Here is a 24,259-nt window from a genome sequence, read left to right on the forward strand (position 1 = left end):
AAGTCAATGGACAGCAAATATTGATGCTGTGCAGTTCACTGTATGACTGCGTCAAAGTAAAACATAAAACATTACGAAGCACAAGAAAGATCAGCCTGCTCTACATTATTAATATCCTCACATGATTGATATTAATGTCAATATTATCAAGTCATAGCAAATCCTTTTAATAGTCTCTGCTTACCGACATCGATAAAATATCTGAATTGTAAGTATTCAGCAATCTGCTTTCAAACACGCAGCAGACTAAACCCTTCGATTCTCATTTATGAAATAACTTACAGGAGAAAACAGACAAAAACTGAGAGACTACGTTTAGTTTTTCAAGAAAAATTATTAAACAAAAGCACTTGAGATATATTTAGTCTTCAGTAGATTTTGCAAGCAACCCATGACTTAAAAAATGATCCCTTTAAGTGAAAGTGATCATCATTTTTACTCTTCTGTAACTTTTATGCCTTGCATAAGCATTCATACGTTGGCCAAAAAGTTCAAGCTGCATCATTTAACTTTTATGAGAAATGTGGGGGTTTTTTTTACATATTTGCTAAAACTGTCTCATACTTTTCTGTCACAATCTGTGAAAACCTCCAAAAACTGCCTCAGAAACACGTTTAGTAATAATAAAAAAAAAACTCAGCAAATTTAACTGTTGCTTTTTCGGATGTCAGTACCGCAGACAACTAGGTGATCACATACGCCAGTGAAACGTACAAGATTTCTCCTGTGCTTTTCAAACATCGATAACCTTGATTTATTAGCTGGCGTCTGCGTTTCGTCTGAACCTTAATTAAGAGAAGCCTGTGAACTGATCAGAACCCAGTGAGCAGGATGCAGGTGGCGTGGGTGGGCCGGCATGACAGCGCGCTGATGCTGCTTGATGTACATCTGGACTCTTCCTTTGTAGAAGCTAACACCAAAGAGCCGGCAGACGTAGCAGCCCGGCCGGTCCGCCGCCTCGGACTTTGAAGTCCGAAAATCAGAAACAGAGCGCAAACAATACATAGAAGCGCAGGAACGTCATGTGTCTGTGAGAGGATTTTATGAATGACTATTTTCTTTTTCTATTGTTTAAAAACGCTGTCCTTTCTCAACCTGCTGATTTTTTCAAACACTTCAACAGGATGAAGTGTTTGAATCCAATCAAGGTCTTTTCCTACAGTCAGTCAGGTTCATGTGAAAATGTAATTACATTTTGCAGATACTGTACAGATAAATCTCTCGGCAGCCGGTGAAGAAATTATTTCCTGTATCTCTTAAAATAAATTAATTCAACCTTTAATTTTAGCACATTTATTCAGTTCACAAACTGTCGTAAAATGACAGGCTGACGGAGATTATTCTGCTAAAAACAATGTACTCAAATCTCAGATTTTTCTACAACAAAACGAGAATTACTTTTAAAACATAAAAAAAAAGCTTTTATCTGAGGCTGCATGTTTGATGGCAATTCTGTATTTCCTAGACAGCTAAAGGAGATTTCCGGTGTTATTTTTTCATTTTTCAAGACCTTCCACTTATTAGAGACACCCTTTTGAATCCTGAAATCTATTCTCAGAAATGTGAGTCACTCCTAGTCCTCCCTGTGGATTAGGTGGAGTTGATGTATGCGCTGCAGAGAGGAGACTGGTGAGAACCTCTGAGACGCATATGGACGCTGGTTTAAAAACGGAACATGATCGAACCAAGTTCACCAAAAACAGAGCTGCGATTCCACCCGATAAGTTTTCCAAATGTCCATTTCAAATTATAGGAACAGTTTTTACTTCTGAATAAAAAAAATATATAAAACTAAATAAATACATTTATAAAAATGTCTTACAGGGAGCATAAAACATGACCAAAGCATGCTTCTTCTTCTTCAGAGCTTCTCTGAAATCCTCTGAGCCAAGATGGCTGACACTGGAGGGCCTGTCCTCCCAAGACTGCTCTGGTGGCGGAGGAGCCTGGGGACTGCAGAGATAAGAGAAGCTCCTGAAATACCATCATGACAGCAACAATCCTATTTTAACGTGCACAGTAACAAATCATGATTTAAAATGTGTATTTTGTAAATTTTTTTAGGTTAACTTAAGTGTGATATTAAAATTTATTTGACTTAAAAAACTGCAGAAATAGGAGAAATCTATAATGGGGCAAATATTTTCACAACATTAGAAAGTTTGATCCAGGGATAAAAACTATTGACATTTATGGTTTAAATTTTTTAAAGATGATTACTTAGACATCCATTAAAGTAAAGAGGGTTTTTCCAGGTTTCATGACTGAGATTTAAGACCATTTAAGACCAATATGAATAAACATTTAAGACCTGTATTATAGCAAAAATGTAAGAAAGGAAATGGTATATTTTATATTGTAGTGCCAAGGTTTTTCTTTCCCAGAATGCACCTAGCCCGGTATGGGTTGGCAACAGAAGTGAGCCAGTGGCTAATACAACTGCAGATAATTTATACTTTCTAATAATAGATGTAAAAAAAAAAGCTAACTGGGCAGCAAGGGTTTATTAGCAGCTAATTAGCGGTAGCCTCAACCCCCTTCTGTCTAAGAGCGCAATGAAGATGTCTGAGTGCAACTCAAACTTTTTCGCCTGACAGAAAAGTCTCATGAGAAACACAAACTGCATAGGATATACGAGATAAAGTAATCCTGCCAGGAGAAACATAAGACATGTGATGATTTAAGGCCAGCTTACATCTTTTTAAACAAATTTAAGACCTGAATTTGGATACATGAATTGAAGGCTTTTTAAGGACGCTTGGACACCCTGAAATACATTCAAACCACAATTTTCACTCCAGCTGTGACTTAACTCTTAAAAGTTTGTGATAACATAACAAGAGACGCCTTAAAGAAACAAGTTGGCATTTCCAGCGCTTTAATCAATATAACTATTGCCATTATCATTTTATGACAAATACAACAGATAAAGTGTTTATCATGCCTGCAACAACTAGACACAGAGTGTTAGTGCCAGCTACATTGGCGCGTTTCACACCGACCCCTTAAAAGCCGAGGCTCGACTCGGAACACGCGTCCATTAGACAAAAGGTGAAGAGCCGATGTCTCGCTAAGTGTGTCGAGCCAGTGACTCACTTGTGCATGAACTCGATGATCTTGTCTTTGCTTCGGAGGTGTGGGAGTGTGTACTTTTCTTCCCCTTTCTCAAAATACTTCACGGTGGGGAAACCGGAGATCTTGAAGCGATCTCCCGCAGCCTTGTGCACCGTGGCATCGACTGCTGCCAGCACGCCGGGGCTCTGTGGAGGAGAAGCAACATCCGAGTCGCATCATCACTGTTATAAGTCTGCTGCAAGGATTGAAATTAGTATTGGTAATTTAGTACAGTAGGCTGGAGCTGCAGTAGATTGCAGAAGATAAATAGCGGCAAAAATAACAGAAGTACAAGGAGTGGAAATGCAGTAGATGTTACACGAATGATGCAAGTACAAGAACGGAAAGAAATGTCAATGATAGTTTAATGTTTGGGCGCCGGTTTGAATAAGATAAATTTAAAGTCAGACACAGATTGAAGAACAGATAAAGGAATAATGAGATATTTTATAGAAGCAGCAAGCAGATTTTTACAATAACCAGCGGTGTGATGCCGCGCCGAGCAAAACAATGCATCTGCAATTAGTGGAAAAGAAATTTGCTTTAAGAATACAAATTAACAGACAGCAAAGTCAACTGTAGGAGGGCAGTGAGACAATTGTTGTTTTTTTACAAAACAATGACTTATTTCAAGATGTTACCTCTTAGGCAGGGTGAGTTATAACAGACTTAAAGCTTAGCTGTAACATTTGCAAAAATACTGTATATGAAATCCAAAATCCATGTACAGGTGAAAGATAGACACCAATTCAATCGTCTATTTTTCCTCTTTTAGCAATTTGTTATGGAGTGATGATCAGTTACTCTAGTTTTTTTTTAAAACTTCTCCAAAGCAGGAAATCTTTTCTGCTCTTCTCCATGAACTTGAGTGGGAGTTGTCTGGAAACATTTATTTAGACATGATCTCAAAGTGACTGGACGTCCACAACGCTCCAACCAATGACACAAACGCTCTGTGTAACAACAAACCTCACGTCACGAGTTGACAGTCACACTTTATATTAGGACACATTCTATCATTTTCTATCATATTTTCATTTATTATTTTTTTCTTTGCTACATCTGTTTGCACTGCGCTGGTTTTCTTCCCCCCCTGGAGGACGCTCGTCTGGCCCTGAATGTTCTGGGGAAAATTCTCGTAATTCTCGGCGCTCACGGTGTCTGTATCGCATTTTAAGACGACGCTTTATGCGGCCTGTGTTTTCGATGCTCACACTTACTGTCGCCCCACAGATTTCAAAACCACTTCTGTGAACACTCCACTTCAGCTGTAACCTTTCGGCTAGTCTGGCATGAACAGCGCTCCCCTTCAGGACCTCCATTTTAAACTCCTGGTGTCATGTAAGAAGCCAGAAAGTAGTTTGAAAGCAAACACATACAACCCGTGTTGGGCTCATTGTGACATGTAGTACAAAGTATCATATGACTGTACTTCCTACAGTGTCTTAAAAAAAGTTGATGTTTTTACCTTTTAAATGTAAAGTGGAAAGGAAAGACCAAGGAGCTGTCTAAGGACATTAGGGACAAATCTGTAGACATGGACAAGACTAATGGACAACAGGCTAATTATCAGAAAATGGAAGAAACTCAAGATGGCTGTCAATCATCAGACTGGGGCTCCATGCGAGATCTAATCTTGTGGAGAATTAGTGATCGTGATTGGAATACGTGGAGTGGCCTAGCCAGAATCCAGACCTGGCGTTTTTGGAGGAAGCTAAAACTCTGTGTTGCCTATAGCAACAGCCCCGAAACCTGGAACGATCTGGAGAAGACATGTGTGGAGGAGTGGCAACAAAATTCCTGCTGCGGCGTCCTGAACCTGGTCAAGAACTACAGGAAACAAAGGTTTGTGCGCCAAATGTTCACTTCTATTTTCCCACTTGTATGAAAATGTTTATTTAATGTAACAAAATGCTAAATTATTTAAAAATTATACAGTGTGATCTTCTGGATGTTTTTTTTTTTTTTTAGATTTTGTCTCTCACAGTTGAGGTGTACCTATAATAAAAATTACAGATGTCTCTGCTCTTTATAAGTGCTGAAACTTGAAAAATCTGTGTTACATTAAATGCTTATTTTCCCCTCTGCATTAGTTTCAGTCTAAGGTTTAAACTTCTAAATGTGCACAGCTGACACAGAAACACCCCCCAAAAATGTGTTTCTACAAAGTGCTTACTAAAGGGTGTCATGGCGAGAGAGAATATAAAAGCACACCACACTTTTCAGGATTTCTTCTAAAGAAAAAGCAAACGAATAGGAGAGCAATGGATAATTTCCTTTTCGTTTCACAGTATTGATGGAATAGATCAATATGTTGTGTTAGTATATCTAAAAAAAAAATCCCAACGAAATTCATTCCAGTTTTGTACTGGGAGAAAATCTGGAAAGCTTCAATGGACATGTAACGCTGAAGGCCTGTGAAGTAAAGAAAGGAAAGCCTGAATGATAAATTAAGCATTTCAAGCAGATTAGGGAGTGCAAGCTATGCAACTCTGCAAATGTTTTCAGAAACAGACGCTCTAATAAAACACTCAAAATGAAGGTGAAACCAAATTTCAAAATACAGCCCAACACATTCAAAGCAAGAAGAAAAAGAAGAAAACAGCCCTCAGTTATGCACTGGATTCTAAGAGTTCAGGGTGAGATCAACTCCTCTCCATTAATATTAGATAATAGCTAGGACTTTGCTATTGACCTCCAGGGCTGGGCACAGAGCCACAAGGACAAAGGCCAAGCGTGGAGCAGAGCAGAGCTCAGGGATGAGGTCAGCGGGCTGGACCGACCGCCGTAGGCCCCGGCCCCAGGTTTGGGAGTGTGAGGTTTAAACAGAAAACAGTGGGAAAGAGAGACAGAGAGAGAGAGAGAGGAGGACCACACCCGACTAATCAGAAACACATCCAGAACTGGGCTGCAGCAGCCAACAACCGCAGGTGAAGGAGGCAGGACAATCACGACCTGTTCGTGAGGCGCAGCTACGTCACGCAAGTCAGGATGCGGAGTACGAAAGACAAAACGCTTATGGACAAGCATGCAGCTCACGTGTAAACAAAGTTCCAGAAACTTACATCTGTGGCTTTGTTGAGTACTTCGGCCGCTTCGTCATACTCTGGCTTCATTTTCTTGCAGTGGCCGCACCCTGCAAGAACCCAAAAGAACACACGTTACAGCCAAACAGATGGGTTTTATTCCGCTGTAGCATTAATCAGTAAAGTTACAGTAAACAACAAAGCATTTCATGTGTGCTAGTCAGTGTCACGCATGAAAGAATTTAAATGAACTATTTTTAATTGGAAACAACAAAAAAAGGACAAAATTCTACCAAGTAACTTTGGTCTAGATTCAATTGCAAATATCCTAGACAATTGAAATTAAACAAAATCAACTTGCAAGTAGAATAGAAAAATGTGAATCCATACAAATAATTTTTTGAGTTGATGTTTTTGTTTAGTTTTGTTTGTTGTAAAGCTCTAGGGCAGATATAAGACTTCTTTTGTCTTTCTGCTGCCTTTGATTTCATTGATAGGTATATGTTTTTTTCTATTGTATATAATAGTTTTGTTTTTAATTAAATGAATAAATTTCCTAATTTTTCAGCAAGACAGGAGCTTGCTTTAAGCAAATCATTCCTCTATATTAATGAAAAAGAAACAATTAAAGGATAATCTGCCAATAGAACAAGCACTTTTTCATAAAAGTGTAAAGATTCCTTAAAACAAGCTCCTATTGCTGAGAAGTTACTTTTAAGTTAGCTTTGTCTTATTTTAAATGTACTAAGAAATTCGCACTAGAAACTAGACAAAAAAATACTTTTTGCACTTTTGCAGCATAAGATGACTGTAAGGAATCAGGTGCATGTCTGATTAGAAATGATAAAAGAATAAAAAAAATCAATTTACATTGTCAACCACCTGAATCACCCCCAGGCATGCCTAATAGCAGACGGGATGTATTAGACAGTAAGTAAACATTTTGACATCAAAGTTTACGTGCAAGAAACAGGAAGGAAGGCCTCATGCTGAATCACCAATCAAATCAAAGTTGCATCGTAGCCCCTCTGAATAGTAATGGAATGGCGAAGTGCATCATTTTTCCCCCATCGAAACTCTTATAATGCCATATCTAATCAATGCAACTATGTCTTTTTTAAAAAATCTCTTTCTGTCAAAGAAGTTTAATGATGAGATTTCTACCCATGTATATGAGAAAGGATCTCTCTGTCAAACTCAACGGGACTTGGAGCCCAGATTTTGTCTTGCGTTATTAGGGAGAAGCTTTTTACGGGACGGGGGCAGTCCAGTGATTTGACGCTGACATGCTCGGCTACGGCTAGCTTCATGGGAAGCAGAGGTTTGGGGCGTTGGAGGAGTTGGCAGTAAAGTCAGTCACTGCAGAGACGATGTGACAGATGACTTCATCTGAGAAGCTTTCAGTCGACTAGGCCCAGACAATTTTCAATCCATCCAAGTGTACAACGTCATCTGCGTGATGACAGGAAACACCACTGAGCATGAATTCAAAAATAAAAAGTGGAGAAATATGTTTTCTAGTACTTTTATTATTATTATTATTTTGGGCCACTCCAGTCCTAACAACCAGACATGCCTCAATCAGAAATATTCAATCCCCTCGCCTGAAGACAACTGCAGCAATGTGGATGGAAAATAACAACAAATTGCTGGAAACCTTTTAAACAATTTAGCTTTCACTTATCTGGACAATAGAAGTTATACTTCACAAACAAAATTGTGTAGAAAATAAGCCTCAGTCATCACATTTAACATACTTTTCAGACTTTTTTTCACAATCAAGTGCAACTTTTTTCCCCTTTTTGCGACTAATACGCAAAAGAAAATTACAGTATTCATACAGTTAGAAATCCTGTTGATTAGACGTCAGGAAATGGATGCGATTGGAGCTTTTCGGGGCTCTTGCTGTGCACTGCTGGTCAGCTGAATGCAAGGGTGCTCCACCAAATAAGGCAAATGTGGCCATCTTAAAATAAAAACTGACTTAATAATAATACATTAATAATTAATACGTCTGTTATTAATCAATATATCAGGAGGGTGTATTAGTGCGACTCTATAAAGACAAGAAATGAGTAAAAAATGTGTGACTTGCATGAAAGCTGTGGATAATTATTGTAGTGCGCTGCATCTCTGTCCTTGCCTTGCCTACATATAGCTGTAATTATGAACATTTATATTATTGTAGCAGAGGCAGAGCTAATTATTGGTTTTAACAAAAGCCATTATGTTCGTTTTTAATTTTTTTTGCATAATTACAAAAATGTATGCGATATCGTCAAAGCAAGTTTATGATCCAGCGAGTCGTGCCAGCCCATGTTTAACAGGAAAACCAACAAATTCAGAAATGAGGAATAAAAAACAGTAAAATGATACATTCCTCTAAAAGAATGTAGAAGAAGAAAAAGCAAATGGCCTCATTTGCAAAACAAATAAATCTTGCTTTTACAGAGATCTACGCTCGCTGGCCATTTTATAAGGTGCACCTTCATAGTTCCAAGTTTAATTCCCTTTTATCTACAGAACTGCCTTAATTCTTTGTGGAACAGCTTGAACAAAGCACCTGATCCATTTGTCAGACCTATTTGGTCCATGTTGACGTGACATGAGTCACCCGGGCACCAACTCTTTCCATTCCACTGCTGAAATGTTCTCTATTAGATTTATTGTCCGTGGAGGCTTTTGATTTACAGAAAACTCATCGTCTTTGCCAATTTTGCCATTTTTCCAGACTGTAATTGCCCAATTCTGGTGAACTTAAAACTTTCTGTCCCTAACTCCCCAGAGCAGCGGTGTGTGTGTGTGTGTGGGTATGTGTGTGTGTGTGCGTGTGGTCTTTTGTTGCTGTGGCTTTTATCACCTCCAAAGGATGACATGTCTTTATATTGAGAGGGGATTCTGAATACCTTGGTTAGGGGCTTGTATCCAACATATCTTTAAATAAATAAAAAAAAATTAAATATATAGATTATATTAATATATAGACACCCTCTCTGTTCCATTTAATGCCCAGAAAGAATGAAACAAACTTTTTCTGAACTTGTTAAATTGCCCTTGTCATAACGGTTCAGGAAGTCCTTTCTTCAGTATAATAAGCAGAGCCGGTGGAGGCTATAAATCAAGAGTAATGCACGTTGTGGAAAAGAAAAGCTGTGCCTCTTTAAACTAAGCATCTGTGGTGTTTGATTGTGCAGAGTGTGTTGAGGCTCAGCAGAGATGCAAAGTGATTCAGAGGACTTTTTTTTTTTCCACAACCCTTCAAAATGATGAGCAAGAGAGAAAGCCCAAATGTCCGTCCTTTGCTCTGCAGGCCTGCTCTGCATTCGGAACAGGCGGCGCGCCGGTGTGTGCTCAGCGGGGGAGCGGGGTGTGCTAGATACTGCTGATGCTGATTGAATGGTGGGGAGATCAGAGTCAAAACAGTAAGTATGCTAGCTCTGGAAAACAACGAAGACGTTACAATAAAAAGGAGGTTTTACCGTTTTACAGAAAATAACGAGGTGTTGGGAAAAGACATAAGCTAAATGACAATTCAAAATTTGTAAAAAAAAAAAAAAAAAAGTATTTCTGCAGGTTTCACCATCTCAAATTTAAGACTTTTAAAGAACTTTTTAACACTATCATGAATAAAATTTAATACCAGAAAATCACATATTTTATATTAGGGTTTGTGCAAAGCTTTTTTTTGCTGAGAATGCACATAGTATCGTTCAGGTTGATGATAATTTACCCTTTCCAATAACAGAAGCATAAAAAGTTAGCGATCTAGCTAGCAAAGGTTTACTAGCAGCTAATTAGCAGTAGCCTCAACCATTCCGAGTCACAGGATGGTCAGGAAAATGTCTGCGTCCGACTCAAACTTTTTCCTGACAGAAGTGCTTTCACGATAAAAATTGACTATATAGAATAGAGGGTTTCCTCCAGAAAACTTGCTAAGCCCGGCGCTCGGGGTGCTAGGGCAGTCACCCAGCTGGCAGCCATGATTTTGAGTTAAAAAATGTTTAAAGTTGACAGGAAATTTGAAAATATCACTTGTTAGTTAGGAATTTTTGGAAGACTGGAACATTAATACCCACATACCAACTATAAACTCTTTTTTTTTTTTTTTTTAAAAAGGCAATGATTAAAAAAAACTCAAATAAATTAACAATGCTAAGCCTGGTGGGGGCACAAGTAAAGCCTGGAGGCCCGCCAGGCTTATAATACACTGTGGGAAACCCTGGAATATACAACAAAACTTAACCTGTGATTAACGTATTTAAAGTCAACTTATAATTAAAAAAACAATAAGTTTAAGAAATTTGAATGTCTTAATTTTAAATACATGAATTTAAGACTCTGTAAACCCTGTGAAAGGAGGCCCAATGACCAGTGATCAAACAATGCACCTATAATTAGTTTTGAAACAACACTCAGTACATCAATAACTTGGGCTGAAAGAAACTTTTGTTTTGGTCCAGAACACAATCGCCCGCCCTCAGTGCACCGAACTGGAGGCCCACAAGAAGTTGCACGCAAAGCTCCCCTGCTGTGCATTTCAGAGGAGAGTAAAAACAGGCAGAAATGCAAGCTGATCGCGTCGGCCGGGAGAACATTAATCTCAATTTGACAGCAGAGCCATCAAGAAACTGCACCGAAGCAGCAAAACCGGGCATCTACGTGTCTGTGCCTCCATTAGAGAGAAACAAGAGATACGCAGCTCAATTGTGCGCACTAAATGTTTTCGTCATGGTGTGTGAAATATGCATTCGATATGCAGCCGGCGCACGCATGACCGCATTCGCGCGAGTTGCACCGACAATATTTGACGTGGCTTGTTTCAGCCGACTGCCCTTGATCTGAGTGTGTTTACGACTGGCTGCTGTTCCGGCGGTGAGTCGAGTGCAGCAGAGGCATCTGTGAAGCTGTGACACCGCAGCGGGAAAAGAGTGGAGCAATCTGCTTCCAGCATCGTTCAAACAGACACTCGCTCAAACACTCGCTCAAACACTTCTCTGCACATTTAGGCTAAAAATAGCGGAGAGAGGGGAAGGGGGAAAAAAATGCACCATGATTTTGGTCACCCTGTCAGTGACCTCTGAAAGTTGAAGTGATGTGATCATTTTTGCTACACGCGAAACGGCACTGGAAGGAAACCAGCAGTTGTGGCTAAATGATTCTTTGTCTAAACACCAACAGCAGGAATCCATAATGCAAATATTTAGGTTTATCAACAACAAATTTCCACTCTTAGGTATTTTCTTTCCAAACAGTCATGACATACGACTTAAACCAATGCAAAGGGAGTGAGGACTAGTTGTGTGAATGGCATCTACTTATATTGAACAGGCACATGAACATTATCACCTAGTTTAATTTACAAATGTTGATCATTATTGAGTCAGTAGGTAATATATTTAATTAAATTGAGATAAGGGGCAGAGTTGAACAGAAAAGTAGCAATAAACAAAATATTTTGTTCTTGGTTATGTATGTCCATGTTTTCTCTGTCCCACTGATTGCTCTTGTTTTTTGAAAAAAAAAACAAATAAATAAAATATTTTAGAAAAGAAATTTGACTAAATTCATTTATATGTAAAGAGAAATTAGTCGCCATAAAATTACCAGCACAATCCCAGCCTCGTTCTTGCAGTTATAGAACTCATCAGTTTGACATCTGACCCCGATCTGACCCCACCCGGACAACTCACAAAATTCAACTGCAATAATCAAGTGTTGATTTGGGACCAAAATCTCAACCAAAAGTGCGATCTGGTATACAGTAGGGGCAAAAGAAATCAGCAGTCCAAACTTTTCTGGACACAGGAAACCCAAAAATGAAAAACAAAAATGTTTTATAATTTATTTTTAAACTATTTCATTTAGTAGTAAGTTGCTCTGCTCTAATAACTGAATCTAACATGTGAGGCTTAAAGAGCGGTTTTCTGTACTTCAGTGAAAAATGTGTGTGTTTGATTTCTGAGTCGAGTAGATTGCTTTTAGAAGCAAGCACACCATTATATGTTAAAATGTCACAATTTTTTCCCAAATAAACTTGTTAAATCCTTGTTAAGGCTTGAACTTGTGTGGCTGTTTTTTGTTGTGCATTATTACAGAATAGAGACTGAAATATGCAGCGAAAGAGGGAGGGGAGGGGGAGAACTGATGGTGGGGAGGTGATGTGCAAGACTTGCGTAAAAGAAAAGACCATCCAGAAAAAGATGCATCATGATTAAGATGTTGTTGTCTAACTTAATGTGAATTTCTTTATCAATAATTTATAGCTATATGTCACAACAAGAAGAATGGAAAGCTCCCCAACAGGGAGGATGAGGAGGCGGGTTTAATCAAAGTAAGTCGTGTCTGGATGTTGGAAAAGGTCTGGCAGAGTAACAAAGTTCTGCGTAACAACAGTGTGTGGTGCCTGAATGAAAATGAAAAGCATGTGTAGAGACGACAAGCGGGCTTATATGAACCATATGGCGACAACGAGGTGCTATTCGCGGGGATGTAGAGGGGTTCGTATGTGATAGATGGATGGATGGATGGATGGATGGATTGGGCTCCGAATTCCCTGCGTTTGGTCTGGCTTTGAGTTTGTTTCCTCCCCCTCCCCCCATTTCCAATCCTTCCTTTGGTTCCTTTCTCCAACTTCGCATGACAGCGAAATGGTGATGTTATCTGTGCGGCTAAATAACAGCTGAACCCACGGGAAAACTGCATGAAGAATGTTTTCCATGGCCAGAAGGAGCGAGAAGCTCCTCTGACTGGATGATGCACATTTTTTACTGTTGAAAACATTCTCAAGATAATATTATGCACTTTGTTGCACAATGACTTTGTTGCTGGTGGAGGGAAAGAAAAAGAAGAGACAATTTTCAGACTGTCAAAACGTTTAGCACAAAAGCAGGAGACGCTAATGTTTTACTTTAGTTTAATCTGATTAAACACTCTTTTAATAGGTGATAAATTGCAAAAATAACTTCATAGATATTAAAAGTTCCATTAGTTATGGAGGAATGGGCAAATATATTTACTCACAGGACATTTAAAGAACTTTGTACAATTAAAATAAGCAAAAATATCCAGGTGGAGATTTGAAACTTTGGCCTTAAAGGGTAGAAGTCCTTCGAGGGAAATAGAAATAATTTAAAACTGGTATTAGCAGATCAAACCTTTACGACTCCACTGTTAATATTGGTTGAAATGCAAATGTGAAGAACCGTTCTGCACTGAACGTAGACGACAATCAAGTGCCTCAGTCAAACAACATCAACTGTCTCTAGTAATACAAAGCAAAAACCAAAGAGACCCAGTAAATAAAGATAAGTGAAAGATGTTTCCTTGCAACTGATTTATTACCTTGACACTAACGGGAAGATCTTTTTTCCTTTCCTCCCTCTTTTGGTTTTGTTTTGAACATGCTGTATTACTCACAGGGGGCATAGAACATGACCAGGGCTGCAGGATGTTCCTCCAGGAAGCTGTCAAAGGACTCATCGGTCAGGTGGAAGACCGGCGAGTCCGTCTCCGACCACGGCACCTCCGGAGTCTTTGGCTGCGGGGGCTGAGGGCTGCAACACCACGGGAAAGACAGCATAAGGAAACGGACCGGGACCCATTTTGCAAAGCAGATTAAATCCAGATGGTCCGTATTCTGTATGAACAAAATATGTATATGTATATAAAAAAGAAAAAGAAAAGAATCAAACACAGCTGTAACCTACACTCCACCCCAATGTGTCAAAACACACACACACACACATGAACTAAGCGGCCGCACCTCGATGACAGGAGCCAGTGCTGCAGCGCCAGAATTGAGTGGACAGTGATATAAACGGTATACTCCATGAACAAGTACACAAATAAAACATCATTTTAAAAGAAAAAAAAAAATTTCTTTGAAAACCACATGCGGCAGTTTGAGTCAGTAAAACCACATGAGGCTGGACAGCATTTACAAACAAAAGAGTAACGTAACCGAAGCTCTCCAGTTCCACTAAGGCATCCATCTAACTCTCAGTTCGGTCCTCTGAGTCCTGGACAACCATTCCCTGCATCTAAATATTTGAAGCCAAATATTGACATTTTAAGCTGTTTAATAAACAAATTCGAGTAACAAGTTTACAAAACTTGATCACAAAAAAATGTGGGAGGACAAGTTTAAGAAATGTAGCTTTTTCGTAAATGGCTAGAACTGACAAAATGCAACTGAAATATAAACTGGTATTCAGATGGGAGCTGCTTCCACTTTAATTATTCTCCAATTAAGCCAGTAAAAAAAAAGAAAAGAAAAAAGAGTCTTGAGGTATTTTCAAGGGTGACGTTTGCATTAGACTCAGCATAAAGTCAGACAAGTTCTGAAACGGTCCATAATTGGGCTGGAGAAACAAAAGCGAATCCATCGAAGAGGGGGAAAACTGGGAACATCCAGCAGGGCTGAAAGGTCCAGAGGAAAAACGGCGGATCCACTGAGCGAGCTCAGCTACTGAAATGAAGCCGGGACATGAGCTGAAGAAAACTGGAAAACATTTTTCATAGTATGCTGTGAGGAAACTCAGAAAGTAGACAATTTGCTTTCCTAAATTCACAAACCTGAAAAGATTTACAAGGTCAAATGCAAAGAGATCAATTCACGGAAATGAACACTTCATACATTTCAGAAACAGAAAGTTAAGATCAACTTGTAGCAGAGTCACAAATAAAACCAGAAGTAAAATAATGAAAAACGTGACGATGATCATCCTACGCTCCCAAGGCATGGATCTCTACAGTTTATTGGTGAAAACGGAAACAAAGGAAATATCTGACCTATTCACAGATGTACACAGGTTAATCAAAAAAAAAATCCTTACTTATGAGTCTAAAAGTGAAATAACAAAACAAGTCCTAGCTTAACGTATCTGTTTTGCTTTTATTACTTTCCGATTTTTGTACGCATTTGGATTAAAGATTATTATGTTGGACTTGACGTTACGTCTCAGGCGAGTGCCTTCAAGCGGTCGAATAATTTCTTGTATACAAGGTTGAGTCATCAGCGGGAGCCAGTTATAACTCTGAGCCTACTGAAGTGAATCTTCACCAGTGCAGAGTGAGAGTCTGCATAGCGTAGCATGAGATTATGTAACGCTATCAGACTGACACAGCAACGTGAGCATTGTGATCCACGTGTTTATTTTTTTGTTTTTGTTTTTTCGACAGAATGCCTTATAAAACCCTGATTGATCCCGGTTTAGTTGCAGAAAAACCTGCATCTGCTACAGTAAAAGTAAAAATGAACAATTACCTGAAAATGTTAATTTAGCATAATCTATATAGTAATATTTTCCTCCATCATACGTAGATTTCATTTGTGATTTGTGGAAAATTAGACCTCTACAGTAGCTGACTGACTAATACCTCAGATAACCTATCTGGTTGCCTAGATGTGACTCAACGTAAAGAGTCTAGCGTTCCCATTGTGTGAAAACACAAGAGTCAGGCATAATACAAGTCTAACAATACACAGAAGCGTTCATCATTAACATAGTTTGAATTAGGAACTACATAACGTTTGTTACTAAACTAGACTGATTTGGCCCAGTAGAAAGCAGAGAAACTGAGAAGGGACCTAAAAAAAAAAAAAAAAAAACTAAACTGCTGAATATGATGTTTCGGTAAACTTAATGAAAACTTTGGGGAAGAGAAGAGGGAATGAAAACTAGAGGTGAAAAATAAGAGTGTTGCAAAAATCCTGTGAAGTTTATGAGTGCAGTTTATATCACCTCCCCCCCACACACACCGTTTCAGCTTGCTCTCATCTCCTGTATCTCCAGACAAAAACAGAAAATCTTTTGAGATGACAAAATGTGACGAGGTTTCCGAGAGGTCACATCCATTCATATGCAAATTAATGATCTATTTTTAACAGGTGAGTTTTGGTAAATTCATCTGAAGGAATATCTTCACAGTGACAGAGGAATAATCACAGCCTTTTGGTTCAAAGTGATCCAGTATTTCTTATCATATAACGATAACAGGAATCCTAAACATTTTGCATTCCACATTTTTTCAACTTGAACCTTTACAAGATGTAAAATACACGCTGGCTTTATAGCAGATATTTCCACAGTGGGCTTTAAGTATGGAAACTGGAAAAACTGGAAGGTGAGAGGTAGGTTAGTTTATTATATCCATGATTATTATTGGGCTAAATATGGCAGGATTTCTGTTAACGTCACTGTTGTATAGCTGAGGCCTTTTCAAGCAATTCTGCTCATAAATAATTATCTATCTGGAGTTAAAAAGACTAGGTAATGTACCTGTGAAACATTAGCTGCAATTCCATTGACCTTAAAATTGCAAAATTGAAATTCCAAAAATAAATTTGCTTAATGCATACACACTAATTAAAAAAAAAAAAGAAAAAACTTATTGTGTGAACAAATGTATTCACCTGTGCTTTTAATTGCATTTCTTATTTAATAGGAAAACCACAGTTGTAAAATGGTGGGGGGGTTTTATATTAGTGAAAAATCAACACATTTGTAATGGCAAAGGAGCCACTAGCAGGGTTTCCAATGATGTTAAAACTGCGCAGACAGGAATTATGTAAAATAATTTTGCTTAACAGAAACACAGCAATTATGAAAAATACCAGCTTTTTCTTTTTTGGATAAAATTTTTTGCGCTTTGATGAGGTGATTTTTTTTGGCTTTATCAAAATTAGCGTATTTCGCAAAATTACATTAGAAACACTTTTCGCATCACACAAGTCACGCGATCAATCAACAGGCGGAAATTACAAAGAATACGACAGGAAGTGGTAAGAGGATGAAGGCGCCTACTGCTTTTTAATGACTTATCATGTGAACAAACTTATTCATGTGTGATTTTTAATTGCATTTCTCATTTAATAGAAACACCACGATTGCAAAATTGAGTTTCGTCGACATTGGTGGAATATTGACAAAGTTTTCCGTACATTCATCATGGAAACGCCATTATTGTTTCTGTTGTCAACTGTAAACCCTTACTTTGCACCGGCTGGTTGCAGCTCCACAAACACTGCTAAGTTTTCTCTCCAGACAGAGACGAGGACCTACAGGCAGAGACTGTGAGACAAGGTGGCAAAAAAAAAAAAAAAAAAAAGTGGAAAGAAGGTGTAGATTGATGACAACATGTGTGCCGGGGGAGTCGAGGCAAGAAAAGGTGTGATGAAGAGCGCACGAGAGAAAAGAAGGTGATGACAGAAAGTCAAAGAGGGAGATGGCGCCGGGCTTCGTTCAAGCTCGATGGAGTCGATTCTCTCTCCGACGTGCCAATCTTGGATTTTATTAGTTAAATTAGTAGACCATAAAACGCTTTCTAGTCTGAACTCTACATTTTCAGCAATTTCAAGGGCGCCTACTAAAAATAAACAACAAAAAAACAGCTGGTTGAGATATGAATCATACTCACTTCTTCAGCCAATCTGCTATATCCTTTGGGGTAGCGCCGTAGTTTTCATAGTGATGCATGAATTTCCCCTTCCTGGAAGATAAGAAGATGATCATGGATAAATTTTAAGTCAGCAGCTGAATAAATTTGACCCAATTAAAAAAAAAAAACAACAGCCAACAATAAAAGCCTTTTCTAATTACTGAATGAAGCTAGCTGCCACATCTCAAACCTCCTTCCTTACAGTTGAAATAAACCTGAAAAGCTTAACATTAATCCCTCTGCTAGAAGTTTGTGGTTGCAAAGTGAGAAAATGTAAAGACACTGAAAGGTGAAGAAACTCCAGAAATAGTCTGACAATACAGATGGGCAGTACAGGCTTCTTATTAACCACCACGTATTAACAGCACCAAGTTATGCAGTAGCACCGTTTCTGCCTAATGACTTGCTTGATGCAAAGGAGCAACAAAAAAAAAAGAAGTCAGTGGCAAGCTTGCAATTTCTTCAGTGTTCCTACCAGCTGCTGAAATGTTTAACATAAGGAGAAATAATGTGCTCTTTCAGCATCCCAATGAAAAGAAGTCTTGCAAGATAACTTTGAGTTTGATCGCTGATGCTGTGTATGTTTGTTTTTTTTTTTTTTTTTAAAGCCAGCACTACAGTTCCTCAACTCTCTGTAGAATTTGCATAAAAATAAACTAAAATCAATGTGGACAAAAGATGAGATCAAGGTTTATGTATGCTTTTCATTGTATTGTAGTTTGCATTTTAAGCTTGAAAGTGCACTGAAGTAGAGAAAATGACAATATAAAACATTTAAAACAGAGTTTCTTCACTAGGCCTGCAACCAATGATGATTTTTAGTCATAATTATTGGCTGCAATGGTGACCAAATTGTCAGATTGTGACCAAAATGACTAAAATAATCATTTTGGTCACAATGTATGACTAAATGACTCCTGAATCGAATAATTGACTGTACCAATTTTTATTTGATGTATCGATTATTTGTCAGAATAATCCACGTTGACGATTAATTGAATAAAAAATGAGTACTTTCAGCTGGTTTTTCATTTAGCCTTATCTCGTGTAACATTAGAAACGCATAGGAATTTTTGTTCTTTTCTTAAAATGACTAAATAAACATTTTATTACCTAGAAACAATACCAAAAAGTTATTTCAGTGAACAATCGATCATTTGTATCAAATGACTCATCTGCAGTTAAACATAAAAAATACTCCTAACAACATGTGAAAGCTCAGTCCTTTCTGCTCGACTTATCAACAGAGGTGACATTTTTTTTATTTGATTACCTGATTAATAACTGTATAGCAAATTTTACAGAATTTGTACCAGACGAAGCTAAAATTTGATATGTTCAGGCTTTTTTTTAAACTTAAGTGCAAACTATGTATCTAAATTTTGCACAGTTATTTACTACTCTGAGTATGCTCTTCTTTAAGCAAATGCCCTTCTTTTGAGTCTGCATACTTCAGCAAACGATTAATCGATTACTAAATGAGTTGATTATTTCAATAATCGATTCGTCATGACTAATCGTTTCAGCTCTATGATTTACAGCATAAAAAAAAAGCTATTAAAAACTTAAGCAAGTCCCGTTTTCCAGCCTCTCTGGTTAAATGTTGGCAGAGAAGCGCAGGTGGACGTCCCAGCCCAGCATCACAGGATCAGTGTCGGCGACTGCGGCTCCGCGCAGAGCGACTCGGCACACACAGATGGATGGTGACGACAGCAGCCAGAGCTCCCGGGACATAAGAGTGGACATGATTGAAGGTGATACGTGATCGCCCTCGCCTGCATTCGGAGCGTTTTAGGGGAACCGACTTCCGCGGGAGGAAAGAGTGGCTTCCTTGGAATTCAATCAGTGAGATTTATGACCAACTCTGTATTCCAAGGTTTTATCTCTCCAGCTGTAAAGTACAATAAAACCTCGCAAAATCATGCTGAGGAAATTTTGACATAAACCCCCCCCGGCTGACGGTCTCGGCGGCTTTTCTTTGTTGGAGTACAAAGCAAGGATAAAAAGGTTGAATGTTCTTTTTTTTTTTTCAAAATGTTAATATAACTTTTTAGGTTTGGCTAAACTCTTGGGAAGTATACTTTCTCTCGCTGCCGGGACTGAAAACATTAGAAGACCTTGAAAAAGTTGGTCTTCCTAACGGGTGCTGCGGCGAGATAACTGAAGGTGTTGATGCTGATTTACTCTGCCATGATTAACTGCAGTTTATCAGCAAGGAGCTTATTATTGAAGCCAGTGGACCCGGACGGTCATTAGCTAGCTCTGCTCAGACACTAATGCACTTCCAACTAACAGACTGGCTCCGGTTCGGCTACAGACGGGGGGAGAAGCACACGCAGGCGTGCACGTGCGCATGAGAGAGAGAGATGCACAGATGTACAGGAAGAGAGGAGAAGCGCATGCAATTTCTAACCACAGAGGCACTTAATCAGTCCCGGCCTAATTAAAAGGCCAGACTGGAATGAAAGAGTGTTTAATGTGGAAATGGGGATGATAAAGCCGGAGCGGGGAGAAATAAGGAACGGCGCGCGCTGGCATGCTGGAAATCGAATACTTAAGAAGTGTTTAGGGTGCCTGCAATGTCAGTGCAGTGGGCTTTCTTTGACCCTCAGTTGTGCTTTTTTGTGTTTAGTTTCCTTTGGTCTCTATCGACACGGTGTCGAATGAAGCAAAAAAAATCCTAAAATTGTTTATATGGAGTTTTTTATTTTACTTCTTTAACTCCTAAAGTTCCCTGGAAACTTGGGCATCAAACTTTTTTGAAAAATCTAAACATTTTAAAGGAGGGTTATTATGTAAAATCTACTTTTTTAAGCTTTTTATCATGTTATGATGTTATTCCCTTGTCAATAACATACCTGGAGTGTTGCTTTAATTCTTTCGTCCATGTTAAATTCTTGAATTTCCCATGGTAATCATTCATTTATACGGAGCACCACCTACTTCCACAAACCTCTATATGCTCCAACCTTTAGTGATGTTACAAGCAGAGGTGGGCAGTACAAAGACTGTACTGAAGTACGAGTAGTACTACTTCAACTTGTTTTTACTCAAGTATAAGTAAAAAAGTAACCGTTCAAGAAATTACTCAAGAGTAAAAAGTTATTTGATAAAATGTCTACTCAAGTACTGAGTAACTGATCACCTTATCAATTATTTAACATTTAAAAATTACATCAGCAGATAGACTCAAACATAAAGTTAAGTGGAAAGTTTGGTTCTTTAAGGATATAATATATATATAAGTAACAAAGAATAAAGTCAGGCAAAAGAAAATCTTTCCAAATCAGTTTCTCTCAGTGGAAAACTTATTAAACTTCAACCAAAAACTGCAGGTGTGTGTCTGGTGAATCGTTGGTTAAAACATGTTTGTTCTTTATCCAGTGGGTAGAAAATTCTGAAATTTTACTCAAGAGTAGAAATACGTCACAATAAAATTATTCAAATAGAAGTAAAAAGTACAGTGTAATAATAATACTCTTAAAAGTACTTCATTGTTTTTCAAAAAAGCCACTCAAAGTAAATTCAATTGAGTAAATGTAACTAGTTACTGCCCAGGGAAAGGTGCAAACTCAAACCAGGAACCACTGCATACTGTTTAGTCCCACCAAATTCCAATGACTTCATCAAAAGGAGCCCAGTGTTTCTAAAAATAAAAACTTCACCTGTACTCAGTGTGAAGTAACAAACACTTGAAGTCTACGTTTTCAGGTTTACGTCTGTCACCTTCGTCCCCGCTTGTGTTCGACAGATTACGTTTTCTGTTTGAAGTGGCCTCGAAGGCGAGCGGCCGAGCCTCAAGACGAGACTTAACGAGGTAGATGACTCAAACTTACTCAAAGTAGCAGAAGGTCGGGTATCCTTTGACGTTGTACTCCTGCTTAAGGGCGTCAAACTCAGCCGGGTGAACATTCATCCCTGCCAGTACCTTTAGAACAATTCAGAGAGAGCGAAAGAAAAAGCGGGACGTGAGTTGTCAGGGAGGGGATGAAAAGTGACGGCGGAGGCTAAGGAGGAAAGGACATCAAAGCAGGTTCGCCACCGTCAGAGAGCTCCACGACGATGAAGAAGAGTTTAAACGGAAAGAGAACATTAAAAGAGACGTCTCATAGATGTTTTAGACCAGAATAATGGAGAGAAAAAGGCTCAGAAGTTGAGGATCAATCAGAAGGAGCGAGGTTTTAAAACTTTTGAGGTTGTTCGGGAAAAAGAAAAGTGACTTTTTTTAACAGCGTTACTAATATATATGTCAAGGTGATTTCCAACAACAGCACCTTTTACTGTGGCAGAGGAGTTATCTAAGGTTTACCTGAAAGCTTTTAAAAAGTCCAACCAATGCTCCAAAGCGATCTGTGAAAATCTCACTTAAAAACGACCAACGCTTCTGCAGAAGCTCAAAGCAAATATTGCACTAAACTGTAAAATGCATATGATTAGCTGAAGAGAAAACCTAAATGTCAGAGTTATGCCAAACTCTTCCTCTTCTGCGCCAGGAAACGCGATGAGAGCACCGCCACAGTGAACCTAATTACTGGAAATAAAACAACTTCCCCGCAGTATCTTTTGAGTTTCTCCCTTCTTTTTTCAGTCAGACTTAATGAAACACATCAGATGCTGCGAGCGCACTTCTCCCTCGTCCTTAACTGAGACAGGAAATGGATTACACAACTTGGTTAAGCTCCCACTCATCGTTCACTTCAAAGCAACACGGGAGGCGGCGACGGCGGCACTCTGAGAATCGGCAGAGCATCCAGAAAGTGTTCGCAGCGCGTCGCTTTCTAGACAATGTGCCGCGCTACAGCCTCACTCCAATTTGCGATAATTTCTTCTTTCCTCCAAATTTTGCGCACAGAATGTGGGAGATTAGAATTAGAATGTGGGAGAGAGTTGCTTGTTTTATTTTTGCAAACTTGCTAAACTAGAATACCATTAAAAAAAAGAAAGAAAAAGAATCACATTTAGATAAGTATTCACAGCCTTTTCTCTCAGCACAAGATGGGGAAATATTTTAGATTTCCCTTTATGTAATAAAGGCAGAGACTAAACACAAGTAAGTAGGTTAAAGTCGCATTTTATCTTCATAGATCTTGTAAAGACAAACTGGAAGGACTTTAGTCCTTAGAGTAACTGCAGATAAAGGTGCGAGCTGAAAACACCGTCAATAAATTCTGCGTCTGCAAACGCAGCCTTGCAAAGAGTAACGCTAGCTATTCGGTGAGACGCTGCGATCACCACCTTTAATAACTGTTATTGAGATTTAATGGGATAGATCAACACAAAAGAGCATGTAGGTGTGGAGCGGAATGGAAAATGAACACTTTGTTTTTTATCTGAAAAGTGCGGCACACATCAGTAATACGGAAGCGAAGTTGTTGCATTTTAGAAAACCTGTTGCTGCTGCTACAGCTTTTGGGTTCTGTCTGTCTGTTACACACAGACAGACAAAAAATGTTGTCCAATCTTTTTGACTCAAGCTCAGTGAGCCTGGATGAACATAAACTTTTAAACCTTGTTACAGATTGAGACCTGGACTTTGACTGGGCCATTCTAAGACATGTATATGCTTTATCCAAGTTATTTCACTGTAACTCCGGCTGCGTGTTTGGGATTGTTCCCCTGGTATCAGGTGAATTTGCAACCAGTTTCTCACATCATGATACTGCCACCACTATGTCCAACTGTGGAAAAACACTCAGAGTCCTGTGCTGCGTAACGTTTTCCGCCACAGAGTGTTTGGACTTTGCCGACGTGGACATAACGGCCACAGATCAACACACTTTCAGTTGTGTAAAGTTTCTACTAAACTATACCTAATTCTCCTTTTGCTTATTATTGAGTGCTCCTTTGTGTTGGTCTATCATAAAATCCCAATACAATACAGTGACGTTTGTAAGCTGTAAGGTGGCAAAATGTGAAACATCTCAAGGAACAAATTAAAAAGAAGACAGAAACAAAAAATATTAAAAACATGTCTGTAAAGACTGACTGACAAACCTCTGAATAGATCTTTGTGCTAAAACTCAGATCAAATGTAAATCAGGTACAGTCTCAGAATTTCATGTGAAGGTAATATGAGTTATTAAAAATTAAAACCTACAGAGTATATTTGATGATAAATAAAACCCAAAACGTCTCTTATTTAAAACCGGCAGGCGGTCTGAGCTACTTTTAAAAGTTTTACGCTTTCATCTGCAGAAAAACTGAAGAAATGGGATTTACTTGTGGAGGCTTGCTGCAATAACACAACAGACAGGCGACACACTTACATATTTGCCTTTTGTTTCTGTGGCCGCCTGCTGAAAAACAGGCTGCATCCTCTTGCAAACGCCGCACCCTGCAGACAGAACAAAAACACGGGTCAAAACCAAGAGACAATCTTATAAAATCATTCATCTGGAAAGTTTAGACGTTTTCATGTCTAAACAATGCGGCAGAATATTGTGTGTAATTAACATGCCGTCTTTAGTAATGGTATGAAATCATGACCTCTGAAATGTCAGCTTAAAATTTGATATTTTCATGTTTCTTAAAAATGCACCATAAGGTAAACCTATAAAGAGAGATTCATTTACAGCAAAGACAGCTATGTTTATTATTTTAAAGTTTTTTTAACAAACCTATTTGAGATGAGCTAACAGATGTGGCCTGCACTCTACCGTAAAATATGGATGCTGCCATTC

General features: G+C 38.6%; 1 protein-coding gene across 1 annotated transcript in view; it reads right to left on the bottom strand.

Annotated features, from left to right (window-relative positions):
- pdia5 (protein disulfide isomerase family A member 5) overlaps positions 1-24,259 on the bottom strand; it is a 62,550-nt gene that overhangs the window by 11,708 nt on the left and 26,583 nt on the right. Inside the window, exons 8-14 of the mRNA XM_005802972.2 lie at positions 23,846-23,913; positions 21,416-21,507; positions 17,559-17,630; positions 13,557-13,693; positions 6,180-6,250; positions 3,097-3,260; positions 1,823-1,953 (exon numbers count right to left, since the gene is read on the bottom strand). Of these exons, the coding sequence (XP_005803029.2) occupies positions 1,823-1,953; positions 3,097-3,260; positions 6,180-6,250; positions 13,557-13,693; positions 17,559-17,630; positions 21,416-21,507; positions 23,846-23,913 (735 nt within the window). The remainder of the gene's footprint in view (positions 1-1,822; positions 1,954-3,096; positions 3,261-6,179; positions 6,251-13,556; positions 13,694-17,558; positions 17,631-21,415; positions 21,508-23,845; positions 23,914-24,259) is intronic.

Source organism: Xiphophorus maculatus, chromosome 7 (assembly GCF_002775205.1).
Source record: "Xiphophorus maculatus strain JP 163 A chromosome 7, X_maculatus-5.0-male, whole genome shotgun sequence".
NCBI classification, from domain to species: Eukaryota; Metazoa; Chordata; class Actinopteri; order Cyprinodontiformes; family Poeciliidae; genus Xiphophorus; species Xiphophorus maculatus.